General features: G+C 42.6%; 1 protein-coding gene across 1 annotated transcript in view; it reads left to right on the forward strand.

Annotated features, from left to right (window-relative positions):
- UTP20 (UTP20 small subunit processome component) overlaps window positions 1–18373 on the forward strand; it is a 166382-nt gene that overhangs the window by 79142 nt on the left and 68867 nt on the right. Inside the window, exons 23-26 of the mRNA XM_077265598.1 lie at window positions 7717–7807; window positions 11208–11293; window positions 11966–12091; window positions 14125–14291. Of these exons, the coding sequence (XP_077121713.1) occupies window positions 7717–7807; window positions 11208–11293; window positions 11966–12091; window positions 14125–14291 (470 nt within the window). The remainder of the gene's footprint in view (window positions 1–7716; window positions 7808–11207; window positions 11294–11965; window positions 12092–14124; window positions 14292–18373) is intronic.

An 18373-nucleotide genomic window follows, 5' to 3' on the forward strand; every position in this document is an offset into this window, starting at 1 on the left:
ACCAACGATGCCGAGGTCCCCGGGTAACCAGGGTAAACATCGGGTTGCTAAGCGCAGGGCCGCGCTTAGTAACCCGATGTTTACCCTGGTTACCAGTGTAAAATGTAAAATAACAAACAGTACATACTCACCTTCGCGTCCTCCGGCGTCCGCTTCCTGCACTGACTGAGCGCCGGCTGTTGTGAATTTACCTTTTGGCTCCCTCTAGTGGCTACTAGTGATTTTACTCTGGGTATGTCTATCATCCCTTGTATGCTCACCTGGGTCGTTAGGTCAGGGGTGTTGCTATTTAAGCTCCCTGGACCTTCAGTTCAATGCCTGGCAACGTTGATATCAGAGCTAATCTGTAGTGCTCTTGTCTACTGATCCTGGTTCCTGCGTGATTAAGCTAAGTCCGCTTTCTTGCTTTTTGCTATTTGTTTTTGTTTGCATTTTTGTCCAGCTTGTTCATTATCTGTATCCTAACCTTGCTGGAAGCTCTAGGGAGGCTGGAGTTCTCCCCCCGGGCCGTTAGACGGTTCGGGGGTTCTTGAATCTCCAGTGTGGAATTTTGTTAGGGTTTTTGTTGACCATATAAGTTATCTTACTACATTCTGCTATTAGTAAGCGGGCCTCTCTTTGCTAAACCTAGTTCATCTCTGTGTTTGTCATTTCCTCTTACCTCACCGTTATTATTTGTGGGGGGCTTGTATCCTACTTTTGGGGTCTATTCTCTGGAGGCAAGAGAGGTCTTTGTTTTCCTCTTCTAGGGGTAGTTAGTCCTCCGGCTGGCGCGAGACATCTAGCGACCAACGTAGGCATGTTCCCCGGCTACTTCTAGTGTTGGCGTTAGGAGTAGATATATGGTCAACCCAGTTACCACTGCCCTATGAGCTGGATTTTTGTACTTCGCAGACTTGCTGATATCTCTGAGACCCTCGCCATTGGGGTCATAACAGTTTGCCAGGCCTGTATTAAATGTTAAATGCATTGCAGAAGCGGGATTATAAGAAAGAAAGTTCTGAGTTTTTTTTTTCTCTCTCTCGTTTTTTTTTCTTTTCCCCTTTAACTCTGAGTGGCTTGTGTTTGCTGCAGACATGAATGTCCAGACCTTGATTACAAGTGTGGACCAGCTTGCTGCTCGTGTGCAGGGCATACAAGATTATGTTATCAGAAATCCTATGTCAGAACCTAAGATACCGATTCCTGAACCATTTTCCGGAGACCGATTTAAATTTAGAAATTTCAGGAATAATTGTAAATTGTTTTTGTCCCTGAGACCCTGTTCATCTGGAGACTCCGCTCAGCAAGTAAAAATTGTTATTTCTTTTTTACGGGGCGACCCTCAGGATTGGGCCTTCTCGCTGGCGCCAGGAGATCCGGCATTGGCTGACATTGATGCGTTTTTTCTGGCGCTCGGTTTGCTTTATGAGGAACCCAATCTTGAGATTCAGGCAGAAAAAGCCTTGCTGGCGATGTCTCAGGGCCAGGACGAGGCCGAAGTGTATTGCCAAAAATTTCGGAAATGGTCCGTGCTGACCCAGTGGAACGAGTGTGCATTGGCTGCAAATTTTAGAAATGGCCTTTCTGAAGCCATTAAGAATGTGATGGTGGGTTTTCCCATTCCCACAGGTCTGAATGATTCTATGGCCCTGGCTATTCAAATCGACCGGCGGTTGCGGGAGCGCAAAACCGCAAATCCTCTCATGGTGTTGTCTGAACAGGCACCTGATTTAATGCAATGTGATAGAATCCTGACTAGAAATGAGCGGAAAATTCATAGACGCCAGAATGGCTTGTGTTACTACTGTGGTGATTCTACACATGCTATCTCAGCATGCTCTAAACGTCTTACTAAGGTTGTTAGTCCGGTCGCCATTGGTAATTTGCAACCTAAATTTATTCTATCTGTAACTTTGATTTGCTCACTGTCATCGTATCCTGTCATGGCGTTTGTGGACTCAGGTGCTGCCCTGAGCCTTATGGATCTGTCATTTGCCAAGCGCTGCGGATTTGTGCTTGAGCCATTGGAAAATCCTATCCCTCTTAGGGGTATTGACTCTACGCCATTGGCAAAAAATAAACCGCAGTTTTGGACACAGGTTACCATGTGCATGACTCCCGAACATCGGGAGGTAATACGTTTTCTTGTTCTACATAAAATGCATGATTTGGTTGTTTTGGGTTTGCCATGGTTACAGACCCATAATCCAGTCTTGGACTGGAAGGCTATGTCAGTGTCAAGCTGGGGCTGCCATGGAATTCACGGAGATTCCCTGCCCTTGTCTATTGCATCTTCTACGCCTTCGGAAGTTCCGGCGTATTTGTCTGATTATCAGGATGTCTTCAGCGAGTCTAAGTCCAGTGCACTGCCTCCTCATAGGGAATGTGACTGTGCAATAGATTTGATTCCTGGCAGTAAGTTTCCTAAGGGGAGACTGTTTAATCTGTCGGTACCTGAACATACCGCGATGCGTTCATATATCAAGGAGTCTCTTGAGAAGGGGCATATCCGTCCTTCTTCTTCCCCTCTTGGTGCGGGATTCTTTTTTGTGGCCAAAAAGGACGGATCTTTGAGGCCTTGTATTGACTATCGGCTTTTAAATAAGATCACTGTCAAATTTCAGTATCCTTTGCCGCTGTTGTCAGATTTGTTTGCCCGGATTAAATGTGCCAAGTGGTTCACCAAGATAGACCTTTGTGGTGCGTACAACCTTGTGCGCATTAGGCAGGGCGATGAATGGAAAACCGCATTCAATACGCCCGAAGGTCATTTTGAGTACTTGGTGATGCCATTTGGGCTCTCTAATGCACCTTCAGTTTTTCAGTCCTTCATGCATGACATTTTCCGGAAGTATCTGGATAAATTTTTGATTGTTTATCTGGATGATATTCTGTTTTTTTCTGATGATTGGGACTCGCATGTGGAGCAGGTCAGGATGGTTTTTGAGATTCTGCGTGAAAATTCTTTGTTTGTAAAAGGCTCAAAGTGTCTCTTTGGTGTACAGAAGGTTCCCTTTTTGGGGTTCATTTTTTCCCCTTCTGCTGTGGAGATGGATCCAGTCAAGGTCCGAGCTATTCATGATTGGACTCAACCCTCGTCAGTTAAGAGTCTTCAGAAGTTCTTGGGTTTTGCTAACTTCTACCGTCGTTTTATCGCAAATTTCTCTAGCGTTGTTAAACCGCTGACGGATATGACCAAGAAAGGCTCTGATGTAGCTAACTGGGCTCCTGCTGCCGTGGAGGCTTTCCAGGAGTTGAAACGCCGGTTTACTTCGGCGCCTGTTTTGTGCCAGCCTGACGTCTCACTTCCCTTTCAGGTTGAGGTGGATGCTTCGGAGATTGGGGCAGGGGCCGTTTTGTCGCAGAGAGGCCCTGGTTGCTCTACTATGAGACCTTGTGCCTTTTTCTCTAGGAAGTTTTCGCCGGCAGAGCGAAATTATGATGTGGGCAATCGGGAGTTGTTGGCCATGAAGTGGGCATTTGAGGAGTGGCGTCATTGGCTCGAGGGTGCTAAGCATCGTGTGGTGGTCTTGACTGATCACAAAAATCTGATGTATCTCGAGTCTGCTAAACGCCTGAATCCTAGACAGGCCCGCTGGTCATTGTTTTTCTCCCGTTTTGACTTTGTGGTCTCGTATTTACCAGGTTCTAAGAATGTGAAGGCCGATGCTCTGTCTAGGAGCTTTGTGCCTGATGCTCCTGGAGTCGCTGAACCTGAGGGTATTCTTAAGGAAGGAGTTATCTTGTCAGCTATTTCTCCAGATCTGTGACGTGTGTTGCAGAGATTTCAGGCTGGTAGGCCTGACTCTTGTCCACCTGACAGATTGTTTGTGCCTGCTAAATGGACCAGCAGAGTCATTTCCGAGGTTCATTCCTCAGTGTTGGCAGGGCACCCGGGAATTTTTGGCACCAGAGATCTGGTGGCCAGGTCCTTTTGGTGGCCTTCCTTGTCAAGGGATGTGCGGTCATTTGTTCAGTCCTGTGGTACTTGTGCTCGAGCTAAGCCTTGCTGTTCTCGTGCCAGCGGGTTGCTCTTGCCCTTGCCTGTCCCGAAGAGACCTTGGACACACATCTCTATGGATTTCATTTCGGATCTTCCGGTGTCTAAGGGCATGTCTGTCATCTGGGTGATATGTGATCGTTTCTCCAAGATGGTCCATCTGGTTCCTTTGCCTAAGCTGCCTTCCTCTTCTGATCTGGTTCCTGTGTTCTTCCAGAACGTGGTTCGTTTGCACGGCATTCCTGAGAATATTGTGTCGGACAGAGGATCCCAGTTTGTTTCCAGGTTCTGGCGATCCTTTTGTGGTAGGATGGGCATTGATTTGTCGTTTTCCTCCGCTTTTCATCCACAGACTAACGGACAAACGGAACGAACTAATCAGACTCTGGAGGCGTATTTGAGGTGTTTTGTCTCTTCTGATCAGGATGATTGGGTGACCTTCTTGCCGTTGGCTGAATTTGCCCTTAATAATCGGGCTAGTTCTGCCACCTTGGTTTCGCCATTTTTCTGCAACTCCGGTTTCCATCCTCGTTTTTCCTCGGGACATGTGGAGCCTTCTGACTGTCCTGGAGTGGATTCTGTGGTGGATAGGTTGCAGCGAATCTGGAATCATGTGGTGGACAACTTGAAGTTGTCACAGGAGAAGGCTCAGCGTTTTGCCAACCGCCGCCGCGGTGTGGGTCCCCGACTTCGTGTTGGGGATTTGGTATGGCTGTCTTCTCGATTTGTTCCTATGAAGGTCTCCTCTCCCAAATTTAAGCCTCGATTCATTGGTCCTTACAGGATATTGGAGATCCTTAATCCTGTGTCCTTTCGCCTGGATCTTCCGGTGTCGTTTGCCATTCACAACGTATTTCATAGGTCCTTGTTGCGGCGGTACGTTGTGCCTGTGGTTCCTTCTGCTGAGCCTCCTGCTCCGGTGTTGGTTGAGGGCGAGTTGGAGTACGTGGTGGAGAAGATCTTAGATTCTCGTCTCTCCAGGCGGAGGCTTCAGTACCTGGTCAAGTGGAAGGGCTATGGTCAGGAGGATAATTCCTGGGTGGTCGCCTCTGATGTGCATGCGGCCGATTTAGTTCGTGCCTTTCACACCGCTCATCCTGATCGCCCTGGTGGTCTTGGTGAGGGTTCGGTGACCCCTCACTAAGGGGGGGTACTGTTGTGAATTTACCTTTTGGCTCCCTCTAGTGGCTACTAGTGATTTTACTCTGGGTATGTCTATCATCCCTTGTATGCTCACCTGGGTCGTTAGGTCAGGGGTGTTGCTATTTAAGCTCCCTGGACCTTCAGTTCAATGCCTGGCAACGTTGATATCAGAGCTAATCTGTAGTGCTCTTGTCTACTGATCCTGGTTCCTGCGTGATTAAGCTAAGTCCGCTTTCTTGCTTTTTGCTATTTGTTTTTGTTTGCATTTTTGTCCAGCTTGTTCATTATCTGTATCCTTTCCTTGCTGGAAGCTCTAGGGAGGCTGGAGTTCTCCCCCCGGGCTGTTAGACGGTTCGGGGGTTCTTGAATCTCCAGTGTGGAATTTTGTTAGGGTTTTTGTTGACCATATAAGTTATCTTACTACATTCTGCTATTAGTAAGCGGGCCTCTCTTTGCTAAACCTAGTTCATCTCTGTGTTTGTCATTTCCTCTTACCTCACCGTTATTATTTGTGGGGGGCTTGTATCCTACTTTTGGGGTCTATTCTCTGGAGGCAAGAGAGGTCTTTGTTTTCCTCTTCTAGGGGTAGTTAGTCCTCCGGCTGGCGCGAGACATCTAGCGACCAACGTAGGCATGTTCCCCGGCTACTTCTAGTGTTGGCGTTAGGAGTAGATATATGGTCAACCCAGTTACCACTGCCCTATGAGCTGGATTTTTGTACTTCGCAGACTTGCTGATATCTCTGAGACCCTCGCCATTGGGGTCATAACAGCCGGCCCTAACAGCAGAGCGGTGACGTCACCGCTGTGCTGTACTTTCACTTTACGGCCGGCAGTCAGTCAGTGCGGGAAGCGGACGGCAAGGGACCTGACGGACACCGGAATGTGAGTATGTACTGTTTGTTTTTTTTTACATTTACGATGGTAACCAGTGTAAACATCAGGTTACTAAGCGCGGCCCTGCGCTTAGTAACCCGATGTTTACCCTGGTTACCAGTGAAGACATCGCTGAATCCGTGTCACACACACCGATTCAGCGATGTCAGCGGGACCTCAACGACCAAAAAAAGGTCCAGGCCATTCCGACACGACCAGCGATCTCACAGCAGGGGCCGGGTCGCTGGTACGTGTCACACATAGCGAGATCGCTACTGAGGTCGCTGTTGCGTCACAAAACTTGTGACTCAGCAGCGATCTCGCTAGCGATCTCGCTATGTGAGACGGGGCCTTAAGGCTGTATATACTGATCTTGGCCTTGGTGTCAGCTATGTCAACCTAGATTCCACATATGGATTTCTTCACACATTGTTTCTTACTGTTTGAACGTCTCTATATTGAACAGTGTCGGATATAGACATTGTTCTTGCTAACATATACTGATCGTTATTCTTCTCTTATGCATCCTTATAAAGTTTGTTTGAATAAAAGAAAAGATTTGTGGTGTGAGGTTTAGTTGTGGAGCTGTTTTCACTCTTCTCTCCCTTGTCTCAAAGCCTCATTAACTTACAGCATTTTTCGGTTCGTTATTTTTTTAAGTTACAGTCTAAGAAGTGTTTTCATTAACATTTTCTGTATGAGCAGTTTTAGGTCAGTACCGTCTCACAGTGGCACTTTGATCGCTACGACTGCACGATCCGTGACGTTCCAGCGATATCCATACGATATCGCTGTGTCTGACACGCAGCAGCGATCAGGGACCCCGCTGAGAATCGTACGTCATAGCAGATCGTTTGGAACTTTATTTCGTCGCTCTATCTCCCACTGTCATCGTTGGATCGGTGTGTGTGACACCGATCCAACGATGCGTTCGCTTGTAACCAGGGTAAACATCGGGTTACTAAGCGCAGGGCCGCGCTTAGTAACCTGATGTTTACCCTGGTTACCATCGTAAATGTAAAAAAAAAACAAACAGTACATACTCACATTCCGGTGTCCGTCAGGTCCCTTGCCGTCTGCTTCCCGCACTGACTGTGAGTGCCGGCCGGCACCGCTGTGCTCTGCTTTCACATTACGGCCGGCAGTCAGTCAGTGCGGGAAGCAGACGGCAAGGGACCTGACGGACACCGGAATGTGAGTATGTACTGTTTTTTTTTTTTTTTTTTTTTTTTTTTTTTTACATTTACGATGGTAACCAGGGTAAACATCGGGTTACTAAGCGCGGCCCTGCGCTTAGTAACCCGATGTATACCCTGGTTACCCGGGGACCTCGGCATCGTTGGTCGCTGGAGAGCTGTCTGTGTGACAGCTCCCTAAGGGATCAGATCTTGACCTCCCCTGTGTAAATAAAGCAGTCGTAATCGTATGTGGCCATTTTACTATTGACCTACTATATGAGTGTGGTTTGCACATGCTGACCAAAACTCAATTCACACTTTGGATTTTGGGTCCTATTTTCTTGGATTATGTGAGGTCTCAGCAGCCTGACCCAAGAGATCATACATTTATCATCTATCCTTTTGATCAGTCTAAAATATTTTATTTTCTGTGTTTGACTTGGTGCTCCCTGTGTTTAATAGTCCATAAATATGGTAATCTCGGAATTTAATGTGAAAATTTGGTTTTGAAGCCTTTTGTTTTTTTCTTAATCTTTAGGCAACTTATTGCTCATCTAGGAGTTTTTTCCAAGTTTTCAAATCCACGTGCATTATATCTGGAACCAAAGTTATATGAGCTCTACACTCAGGTAAACGCTGTGGCTATAGAGTGGTATATCCATGTATAGTGACTTGCAAAAGCATTCACACCCCTTCACCCTGGCTTTTTACTTATTTTGACACATTACGTCTTTCCTTACTTTTGTAATACTATTTGTGCGTGATGCATCAGCATTATGAAATAGTGTAAGTTGGTTAAGTGAAGTGAGAAAAATAAAGGCATAAAGTTAAATTTATGGGATCGAATAAGGAAAAATTGGTATGTGCATATGTATTCACCCCTTTTGCGATGAAGCACCTAAAAATTTCTGGTACAAGCAATTACATTAATAAGTCACATGCATGCAAGAGGGGGCCGCACACCAAAACTCTCAGCTCGGCCAGGTGGGCATTAATGAGAGAGGCAACACAGATCAAAGGTAACCTTGAAGAAGCTGTAAAGTTCCCAATCGGAGACTGGAGTATCTGTCCATACGACCACAGTAAGCCGTACAACCCATAGAGGTGGCCTTTATAGAAGAGTCCTTACACTCAAAAATTGTAAGGCTCATTTTGTGATTGCCAAAAGACATGTGGTAGATCTCCCAAATGTATGGAGGAAGGTACTGTGGTCAAATGAGACTAAAAATTAACTTTTTGGCCACCAATGTAAACGTTATGTCTGGTGCCAAACCAACATAGCTCATCACCCCAAGAACACCATACCCCACAGTGAAACGTGGTGGCAGCATCATGCTGTGGGGATCTTTTTCGACAGCAGGTACAGGGAAAATGGTCTGAGTTGAGGGGAAGATGGATGGTGCGAACTACAGGGATATTCTTGAACAAATCTTGTATGTCAGTGATTTGAGACTGGGATGGAGGTTCACCTTCCATCCAGACAATGACCCAAAGTATACTGATAAAGCAACACTCGAGTGGTTTAAAGGGACAGGTGTTAATGTTTTGACGTGCCTTGTCAAAGTCTAGACCTTAAACCAATTGAGAATCTGTGGTCAGACTTGAAGATTGCTGTTTACCAGAAGAAACAATCTAACTTGAAGGGGCTGGAGCAGTTTTGCCTTGAGAAATGGGCAAAAATCCCAGTGGCAAGATGGTGAAAGCTCAGTGACTTTTCCAAAGTGACTTGCAGCTGTAATTGCTGCAAAAGGAGACTCTACAAAGTACTGATTTTAGATGGTGAATAGTTATGCACACTGAAGGTTACAGTAAGTTTGTCCTAGTTGTTTGGGTTTCAATAAAAGAAAGGCAATTGTTTAGCATTGTAGACATGTTCTTTAAGGGAACTGATGAACTCTCCAAAAAAAAAACCTGTCAAATTCCAGATTGTGGGGTAACAAAAACACGCAAAATGCCAAGGGGATGAATACTGTAGATGCATCTGAATTTGTAATTTTTTTTTTAACACACATAGCATAGTTTACTCATTGTCAATCCCTATTAAACCAGCGTAAATGACATCATATGTTTTCTTATAACTCATGTAGTTATATAATTTTATAGCCCGCGCTACTTTGTGTCAGTAAAGATAGAACAGCCTATTAAAGTAAATGCCATCTGCGCACTTTACCTATCTTGTGTTTTCTAGTTCATTGACATTAGAGAATGTACCTTGTAACACACATTATATATTCCCTGCTGTGATGATTTAGATCCCAAGTTCAGCTGTCATCAAGTAACTTCTCAGCCCATACGTACGGTGTGTTACTTAACAATTGGATTATGTATTACTCCCTTAAAGGGCTCGTCAACTATATTTAAAAGCTTTTCAGATTTATATTTTTAAAATAATTAGAAAATCATGTGTCGTTTCTTTTTCACTTCACAAATACTTCTTTGTGTTGCATAAAATTACCAATCAAATCTGTTTAACGTTGCGAACTTAACTTGAAAAAAATGGGGATAAGTTTACAGGGTAAGAATACTTTTTCAAGTCACTTTGTATGAACAATATATTACAAATAACTACAAAAAGACCCTAATGCAGATATGATGGCAAACAACTGAAAATCATATATATATAGCAAAGGGCGCACCAGATTAAATTGCCAGAAAAAAACATTTATTTTTTTTATTAAATCATTATAAATATAACATTAAATAAATAATATAACAATAGTATAAACAAGGTAAACTGCTAACCAAGCAGGGACAGAGGACCATATATGATAACAAAAGTAAAGTACATGTAGAACCTATGTAAAGTGAAGCCTGTAGTGCAGGTAACAATAATAGGATATACAGTTCCAAATTGCACTTTATGCATGGCAGAGTAAAATACAAAGGGGCTCTTACATGAGTGTGTGGTATGTTTATATGGCGTCCCCACCACCCCAACGTACGTTTTGCTTCTTTGTCAGGAGGCAATGTAAACTGGTGCTCTTTTTTATATAATATACTACAAATGTATTATGTATTATTCTCAAGTCCCATTCTTGCTTTTTTTTTTATTTCCCCCCTCTTAGTTATCAGTAATGTATGTCACTAGTCACCCTCTTCTGCCGTTTCTAACTCTGCTCCGGTCCTCTCCTGCATCCACCATATGATCGCAGATCTTTATTGCCTGCTTGCATTTTGGACTAATAGTTCCTCTCTTATTGTACCGGTAAGAGGTTCATGCTAAGTCTCATAGACTTACATTGAGACTACAGTGAGACGGCTGTAGATTATCTTATCCGAGAGAATCGTCCACTCATGTTAATGACACTCTAATCAGAGTGGGAGCATAGTGTGATCAGATTTTGTCAAATGAGAAATTCGTAGCACATTGTGAGAAAAAAGTCTCCATCTTCTCCATTCTGAGAGTCTGGAAATCGGACTGCAGGCCAATGTTTTCAACACACCCATAGACTTGAATTGGTGAGTGCCATATGATTTCAAAGGGAAATTGCAGCATGCTGTGATATTTTTCACTGACAGATTCTATTTGTGAAAAATATTGGTGATTGCACTGCCCCACTGAATAACATTGATCATCCAATCAATACGTTAGTTTGACTGAGCCCTAAAAAAAGTGACTTCCTGCCCCAGAATATGTTGATGTAAGCCTGATGGTCACAGCTAAAATCACATGACCCTAGAGCGGTGTAGAGCAGCGCTGGAAACGGCACAGCGACCAGTCAATATTGTCATTCAGATACTGAGCATACTTTACTGATAGCTGATAAATGGAAAAATTAAAAAAAAAAAATTAATTTACTGGTACTTAAAGAAATTAGGGCTTGACTCTATTTTTATACTGACCTCCAGATTTCCTACATGCCAGGCATATTTATTGTAACAGTGTTGCTTTCCATTTGCATGCGAATTTGTGACAACTAATATGGCTGAACTTCTTGTTAGTCATTTAAGTATAAGAATTCCAATATCTTTAAGTTAATGAAATGCACTTACAAAGCGTTTCCACTTTCTCTCTCTCTCTCTCTCCAGCTATTGTGTCATCAAGATCAAAATGTCCAAAAATCGGCCTTAGATTGTGTGCTGAGCTACAAACACCCTCACATTCTACCCTACAAGTAACTATTGTCAAACTTGTTTTATCAATTTTGGGAAGCTGGATATCTTAAATAGTAAATGGAGCATATAACTATGTACTAGACACCTACATTAGAAAAAAAAATTATTCAGTTTCATTTTCTGTTAACTTGTACAAAAATGAAGTTAAAGGTGTTGTCCGGGACTTTTAATTCAGATAAATAGCCATCAGTTTGTTCCCAAAACCAGATCCTTTTCAAATCAAAGCCATACTGGTGGCTATTTAATGGATCCATTTTCCTAACACTTCAGTGTTAAAAATTGGATCAAGTTTATTTTTATCTTTTTATTTTGTTTTTTTAATGCTGGACAAAAAAGTTGTCTGCACCACTTTTTTTTCTAACTAAATGGTGCTTGTTCTGTTCTAACTGATGATCACTGGACATGTGAACATAGCCTTACTGTATTATTGTATGGTCATTTCTGTCCTATTCCAAAATCTTTCCCTAGCATATAATTATCCATAACCAACCAATCCCTTATCTAGAGAGATTTATCTTATACCGGGCCTATACTTCTCACCCCTGACCCTATGACATGGTTTCAAAATTAGTAAAAAAGAAAAGCGCACTGTTAGTTGTGTTGTGGTGTTCTGTTACATTCTAAGTACATGTTTTAAACAATTAAATGATTAATAATTTTACATGTTACAGAGAAAACTTGCAAAGGTTGCTTGAAGATAACAACTTTAAGGGGGAAATTGTCCATTTCAGCATTTCAGAAGAAAGCTCTGTAGTAAAGCCTATGCATAGGGCAGACCTAATGCCCGTTCTTATGAGGTAAGTCCTAAGCACAGATTGACAATATCATGCAGAAACAAATGTTTTAAAGGGAATGTGTCATCAAAAAATTACTTATTTAATTTAGCTATTGGTAAATGTAATTTTTTTTAAGTCGCAGTTTTTAATTCAGTTTTCCATATTAATATATTAACCTCTTCACCCCCGACTGTTTTCAGTTTGTGTTTTTCCTCCCTTTCTTCCAAGAGCCATAACTTTTTTGTTTTATTTTTCCAGCCATGTAGCTGTATGAAGGCTTTTTTTTTGTGGGACGACTTAAATTTTTGAATGACACATAGTGTACTGAAAAACGGGAAAAAAAAATTTCAAGTGTAGAAAATTGCAAAAAGAAAGTGCAGTTCCTCAATTGGTTTTTTGGGGGGTTTTCTATTTACCAAGTTCAATAGTGAAGGAAATAGTTTGCCCACTGACGAAGACATGAACAGTATATAATTTTACGGGTAGGTTAATTTTAACATTGAGAGATAGAATATCAAAAATAAAATTCAGAAAATCATTGTTTAAATTATATAAATTTATTTGCATTTTGCAGTGAGAAATAAGTATTTGATCTCCTACCAACCATTAAGAGTTCTGGCTTCTTCGGACCGGTTAGACGCTCCTAATCAACTTGTTACCTGCATTAAAGACCGTTGTCTTGCATAGTCACCTTTATAAAAGAATCCTGTCCACAGACTCAATTAGTCTGTTAGACTCTAACCTCTACAACATGGGCAAGGCCAAGGAGCTTTATAAGGATGTCAGGGACAAGATATCATAGACCTCTACAAAGCTGGAATGGCCTAAAAAAACCATACGTAAGACTCTAGGTGAGAAGGAGACAACTATTGGTGCAATAGTAAGAAAATGGAAGAAATACAAAACGACTGTCAATCGTCATCGATCTGGGGCACCATGCAAAATCTCACCACGTGGGGTATCCTTGATCATGAGTAAGGTGAGAGATCATCCTAAAACTACACGGGGGGGACTTGATAATGATCTCAATGCAGCTGGGACCACAGTCACCAAGAAATCCATTGCTATCACATTATGCCGTAAAGGTTTAAAATCCTGCAGTGCCATTCAAGGTCCCTCTGCTTAAGAAGGCACATGTGCAGGCCCGTCTGAAGTTTGCCAACGAACACCTTCATGATTGTGAGTGATTGGGAGAAGGTGCTGTGGTCAGATGAGGCAAAAATTGTGGTCTTTTGGCATTAACTCAACTTGCCATGTTTGGAGGGAGAGAAATGCTGCATATAACCCAAAGAACACCGTCCCCACTGTCAAGCATGGAGGTGGAAACATTGTTTTTGGGGGTGTTTCTCTGCTTAAGGGTACAGGACTACTGGGAGAATGGATGGAGCCATGTACCGTAAAATCCTGAGTGACAACCTCCTTCCCTCAGTCAGGACATTAAAAATGGGTCATAGCTGGGTCTTCCAGCAAGACAATGACCCAAGGCAACAAAGGAGTGACTCAAAAAGAAGCACATTAAGGTCATGTAGTGGCCTAGCCAATCTCCAGACCTTAATCCCATAGAAAACGTATGGAGGGAGTTGCAGCTCTGAGTTGCCAAGTGACAGCCTCAAAATCTTAATGGTTTACAGATGATCTGCAAAGAGGAGTGGACCAAAATTCCTCCTGATGTGTGCGCAAACCTCATAATCAACTGCAAAAAAAGTCAGACTGCTGTGCTTGCCAACAAGGGTTTTGCCACCAAGTATTAAGTCTTGTTTGCCAGAGGGATCAAATACTTATTCCTCACTGCAAAATGCAAAAAAAATTATTTCTGGATTTTATTTTTGATATTCTATCTCTCAATGATAAAATTAACCTACACTTAAAAAAAATAAAAAAATAAAAAAAAAATGAAATATATATATATATATATATATATATATATATATATATATATATATATATATATATATATATATATATATATATATATATATATATATATATATATATATATATATATATATGTCACACACATACTCATTTCTGACTTATCTTTCTCCCCTTTATAGAATATTGTATGGGCGCATGAGAAGCAAAACGGGCAGGAAAACGCAGGGCAAGTCTGCATCTAGCACACGAATGTCAATTGTTCTCCGTTTCTTAGCTGGTTCCCAGTCTGAAGAGATCCGGATGTTCCTAGATCTTCTGTATGAGCCAGTAAAACATCTGAAGGATGGTATGATATGGTTCACCTCATGTAATTATTTCCTTGACCTGTTATCGTGTACCCATTGTATATCTGGCAGCTGCCTGTTATTTTCAGGAGAAGACAGACATTATAGACTAGTGATGGTAAACCTTTTAGAGAGCGGGTGCCGAAACTGCAAGCCAAAACCCACTCATTTATTGCAAATTGCCAACATGGCAATTTAACCTGAATACTGAAGTTTTAGATTAGAAAAACATCTTGTACATTAGCGCGCTATACAATAGCAAAGAGCTTGTAAGCACTGCACTCCAAGCCTAATAAAGCAGCCACCGATTGCAGTGGAGGCCTGTTCTTGAGAATGGAGAGGATTTTGACTGAATCAAATAAAACTATTAACTGTTGTAATTATAGTGGAGTAATACAGTATAATATGTTATGTTGGAGCTGTAAAAAGCATATAGCCCAATGGCATAATTTAAATATATAAAGAATACTGTATAATGGCCCCACATAGTGCTTCATAATATATAAAGGCCCCATATGGTGCTCCAGGCTTATTTAATGGCCCCATATGGTGCTCCATAGAGTATAATGGCCCCACATGATGCTCCATAAAGTATAATGGCCCCACATGATGCTCCAAACTGTATAATGGCTCCACACGATGCTTCATACTGTATTATGGCCCCACATGATGCCTCTTACTGTATTATGGCCTTCATGATGCCCCTTACTGTATTAAGGCCTGCATGATGCCCCATACTGCATAATAGCCCGGCCTAGTGCTCCATACTGTATAATGGCGTCACACAGTGCTCCATACAGTATAGTGTGCCTACATAGTGCTCCATGCTGGATAGTGGCCCAACAAGATGCTCCACACTGTATAATGGCCCCACATAGTGCTCCATACAGAATAATGGCCCCACATAGTGCTCCATACTGTATAATGGCCCCACATCGTGCTGCATACTGTATAATGGCCCCACATAGTGCTCCATACTGTATAATGACCCACATAGTGCTCCATACTGTATAATGGCCCCACATAGTGCTCCATACTGTATAATGGCCCCACGTAGTGCTCCATACTGTATAATGGCCCCACGTAGTGCTCCATACTGTATAATGGCCCCACATGATGCTCCATGCAGTATAAAGGCCCCACATAGTGCTCCATACTGTATAATGGCCCCACCCACATAGTGCTCCATACTGTATAATGGCCCCACATGATGCTCCATACTGTATAATGGCCCCACATAGTACTGCATACTGTATAATGGCCCCTCATAGTGCTCCATACTGTATAATGGCCCACATAGTGCTCCATACTGTATAATGGCCCCACATAGTGCTCCATACTGTATAATGGCCTCACATAGTGCTCCATACTGTATAATGGCTCCACATAGTGCTCCATACAGTATAATGGCCCCACATGATTCTCCATGCAGTATAATGGCCCCACATGATGCTCCATGCAGTATAATGGCCCCACATGATGCTCCATGCAGTATAATGGCCCCACATGATGCTCCATGCAGTATAATGGCCCCACGTGATGCTCCATATTGTATAATGGCCACACATGATGCTCCATACTGTATAGTGGCCACACATGATGCTCCATATTGTATAATGGCCCCACATGATGCTCCATACTGTATAGTGTCCCCACATGATGCTCCATACTGTATAATGGCCCCACATAGTACTGCATACTGTATAATGGCCCCTCATAGTGCTCCATACTGTATAATGGCCCACATAGTGCTCCATACTGTATAATGGCCCCACATAGTGCTCCATACTGTATAATGGCCTCACATAGTGCTCCATACTGTATAATGGCCCCACATAGTGCTCCATACTGTATAATGGCCCCACCCACATAGTGCTCCATACTGTATAATGGCCCCACATGATGCTCCATGCAGTATAATGGCCCCACATGATGCTCCATACTGTATAATGGCCACACATGATGCTCCATACTGTATAGTGTCCCCACATGATGCTCCATACTGTATAGCAGTATGATGCTCCATACTGTATAGTGTCCCCACATGATGCTCCATACTGTATAGTATCCCCACATGATGCTCCATATTGTATAGTGGCCACACATGATGCTCCATACTGTATAGTGGCCCCACATGATGCTCCATATTGTATAATGGCCCCACATGATGCTCCATACTGTATAATGGCAACACATGATGCTCCATACTGTATAATGGCCACACATGATGCTCCATACTGTATAATGGCCACACATGATGCTCCATACTGTATAATGGCACACATGATGCTCCATACTGTATAATGGCCACACATGATGCTCCATGTTGTATAATGGCAAAGGATCAACGTGAATAATATACTTTATTTAAATGTGTTATACAAACAAGGCAAAGAAGGTAACAAATTTTTAAAACCTTTAAAAACAAAAAAGGCTAAATAGCCCAACCATAATCACCCCAAACGGACCCAACAATACAATGGTGGCAGTGCTCATACATAATATGAATGGGTTAAATGCCAAACTCCGAATACAGAAAAAATCACAGAAATATACATACCATGCTCAAGGCTGCCAGCTGACCCATCAAAAAAAGGTTTGTTAGGTAAGATACAGGAGATATAGCGGTGGGTATCCTGTCCCCACAAAGTAGAACACCTGTACGTCCTGCCAACCCTATATTTCATACATATAAAGTGCACTAGCAACAGGGCAACCCCTGGCATATAAACCATGAAGAGTCATGCTGGCCCCACACATCACACGGATATACTGCCCAGCCTGGACAAAGTGTCCCACAATAAAAATACAAAAATTGGTTAAACGGCCGGCATACCAGTTCCCTAATGGTGGTCAAATTGCCAGAGCAATAGTACAATGCCCAATGAAGTCCGTGAGGGAGTGAGAAGGCCCCACGCATATTGACGCTACTGGAGCGTCTTCCTCAGGGGAGAATATGAGGAAGACGCTCCAGTAGCTTCGATACGCGTGGGGCCTTCTCACTCCCTCACAGACTTCATTGGGCATTGTACTATTGCTCTGGCAATTTGACCACCATTAGGGAACTGGTATGCCGGCCGTTTAACCAATTTTTGTATTTTTATTGTGGGACACTTTGTCCAGGCTGGGCAGTATATCCGTGTGATGTGTGGGGCCAGCATGACTCTTCATGGTTTATATGCCAGGGGTTGCCCTGTTGTTAGTGCACTTTATATGTATGAAATATAGGGTTGGCAGGACGTACAGCTGTTCTACTTTGTGGGGACAGGATACCCACCGCTATATCTCCTGTATCTTACCTAACAAACCTTTTTTTGATGGGTCAGCTGGCAGCCTTGTGCATGGTATGTATATTTCTGTGATTTTTTCTGTATTCGGAGTTTGGCATTTAACCCATTCATATTATGTATGAGCACTGCCACCATTGTATTGTTGGGTCCGTTTGGGGTGATTATGGTTGGGCTATTTAGCCTTTTTTGTTTTTAAATGTTTTTAAAATTTGTTACCTTCCTTGCCTTGTTTGTATAAGACATTTAAATAAAGTATATTATTCAGGTTGATCTCTTGTGTGTGTGCATATCCTTTCTCTGGTGTTTTTTTTTCTGTGTTATTTTATATGCACTTAGTAGATCCCTGTTGTGTGTATATTGATGTGGTGCCCGCTATATTTGCTTCTTTTGTATATTGTATAATGGCCACACATGATGCTCCATACTGTATAGTGGCCCCACATGATGCTCCATACTGTATAATGGCCACACATGATGCTCCATATTGTATAATGGCCACACATGATGCTCCATATTGTATAATGGCGAAGGATCAACCTGAATAATATACTTTATTTAAATGTCTTATACAAACAAGGCATAATGGCCACACATGATGCTCCATATTGTATAATGGCCACACATGATGCTGCATACTGTATAATGGCCACACATGATGCTCCATGGTGTATAATGGCCACACATGATGCTCCATACTGTATAATGGCCACACATGATGCTCCATACTGTATAGTGGCTTCACATGATGCTCCATACTGTATAGTGGCCCCACATGATGCTCCATACTGTATAAT

Source organism: Ranitomeya variabilis, chromosome 5 (assembly GCF_051348905.1).
Source record: "Ranitomeya variabilis isolate aRanVar5 chromosome 5, aRanVar5.hap1, whole genome shotgun sequence".
Classification (NCBI taxonomy): Eukaryota; Metazoa; Chordata; class Amphibia; order Anura; family Dendrobatidae; genus Ranitomeya; species Ranitomeya variabilis.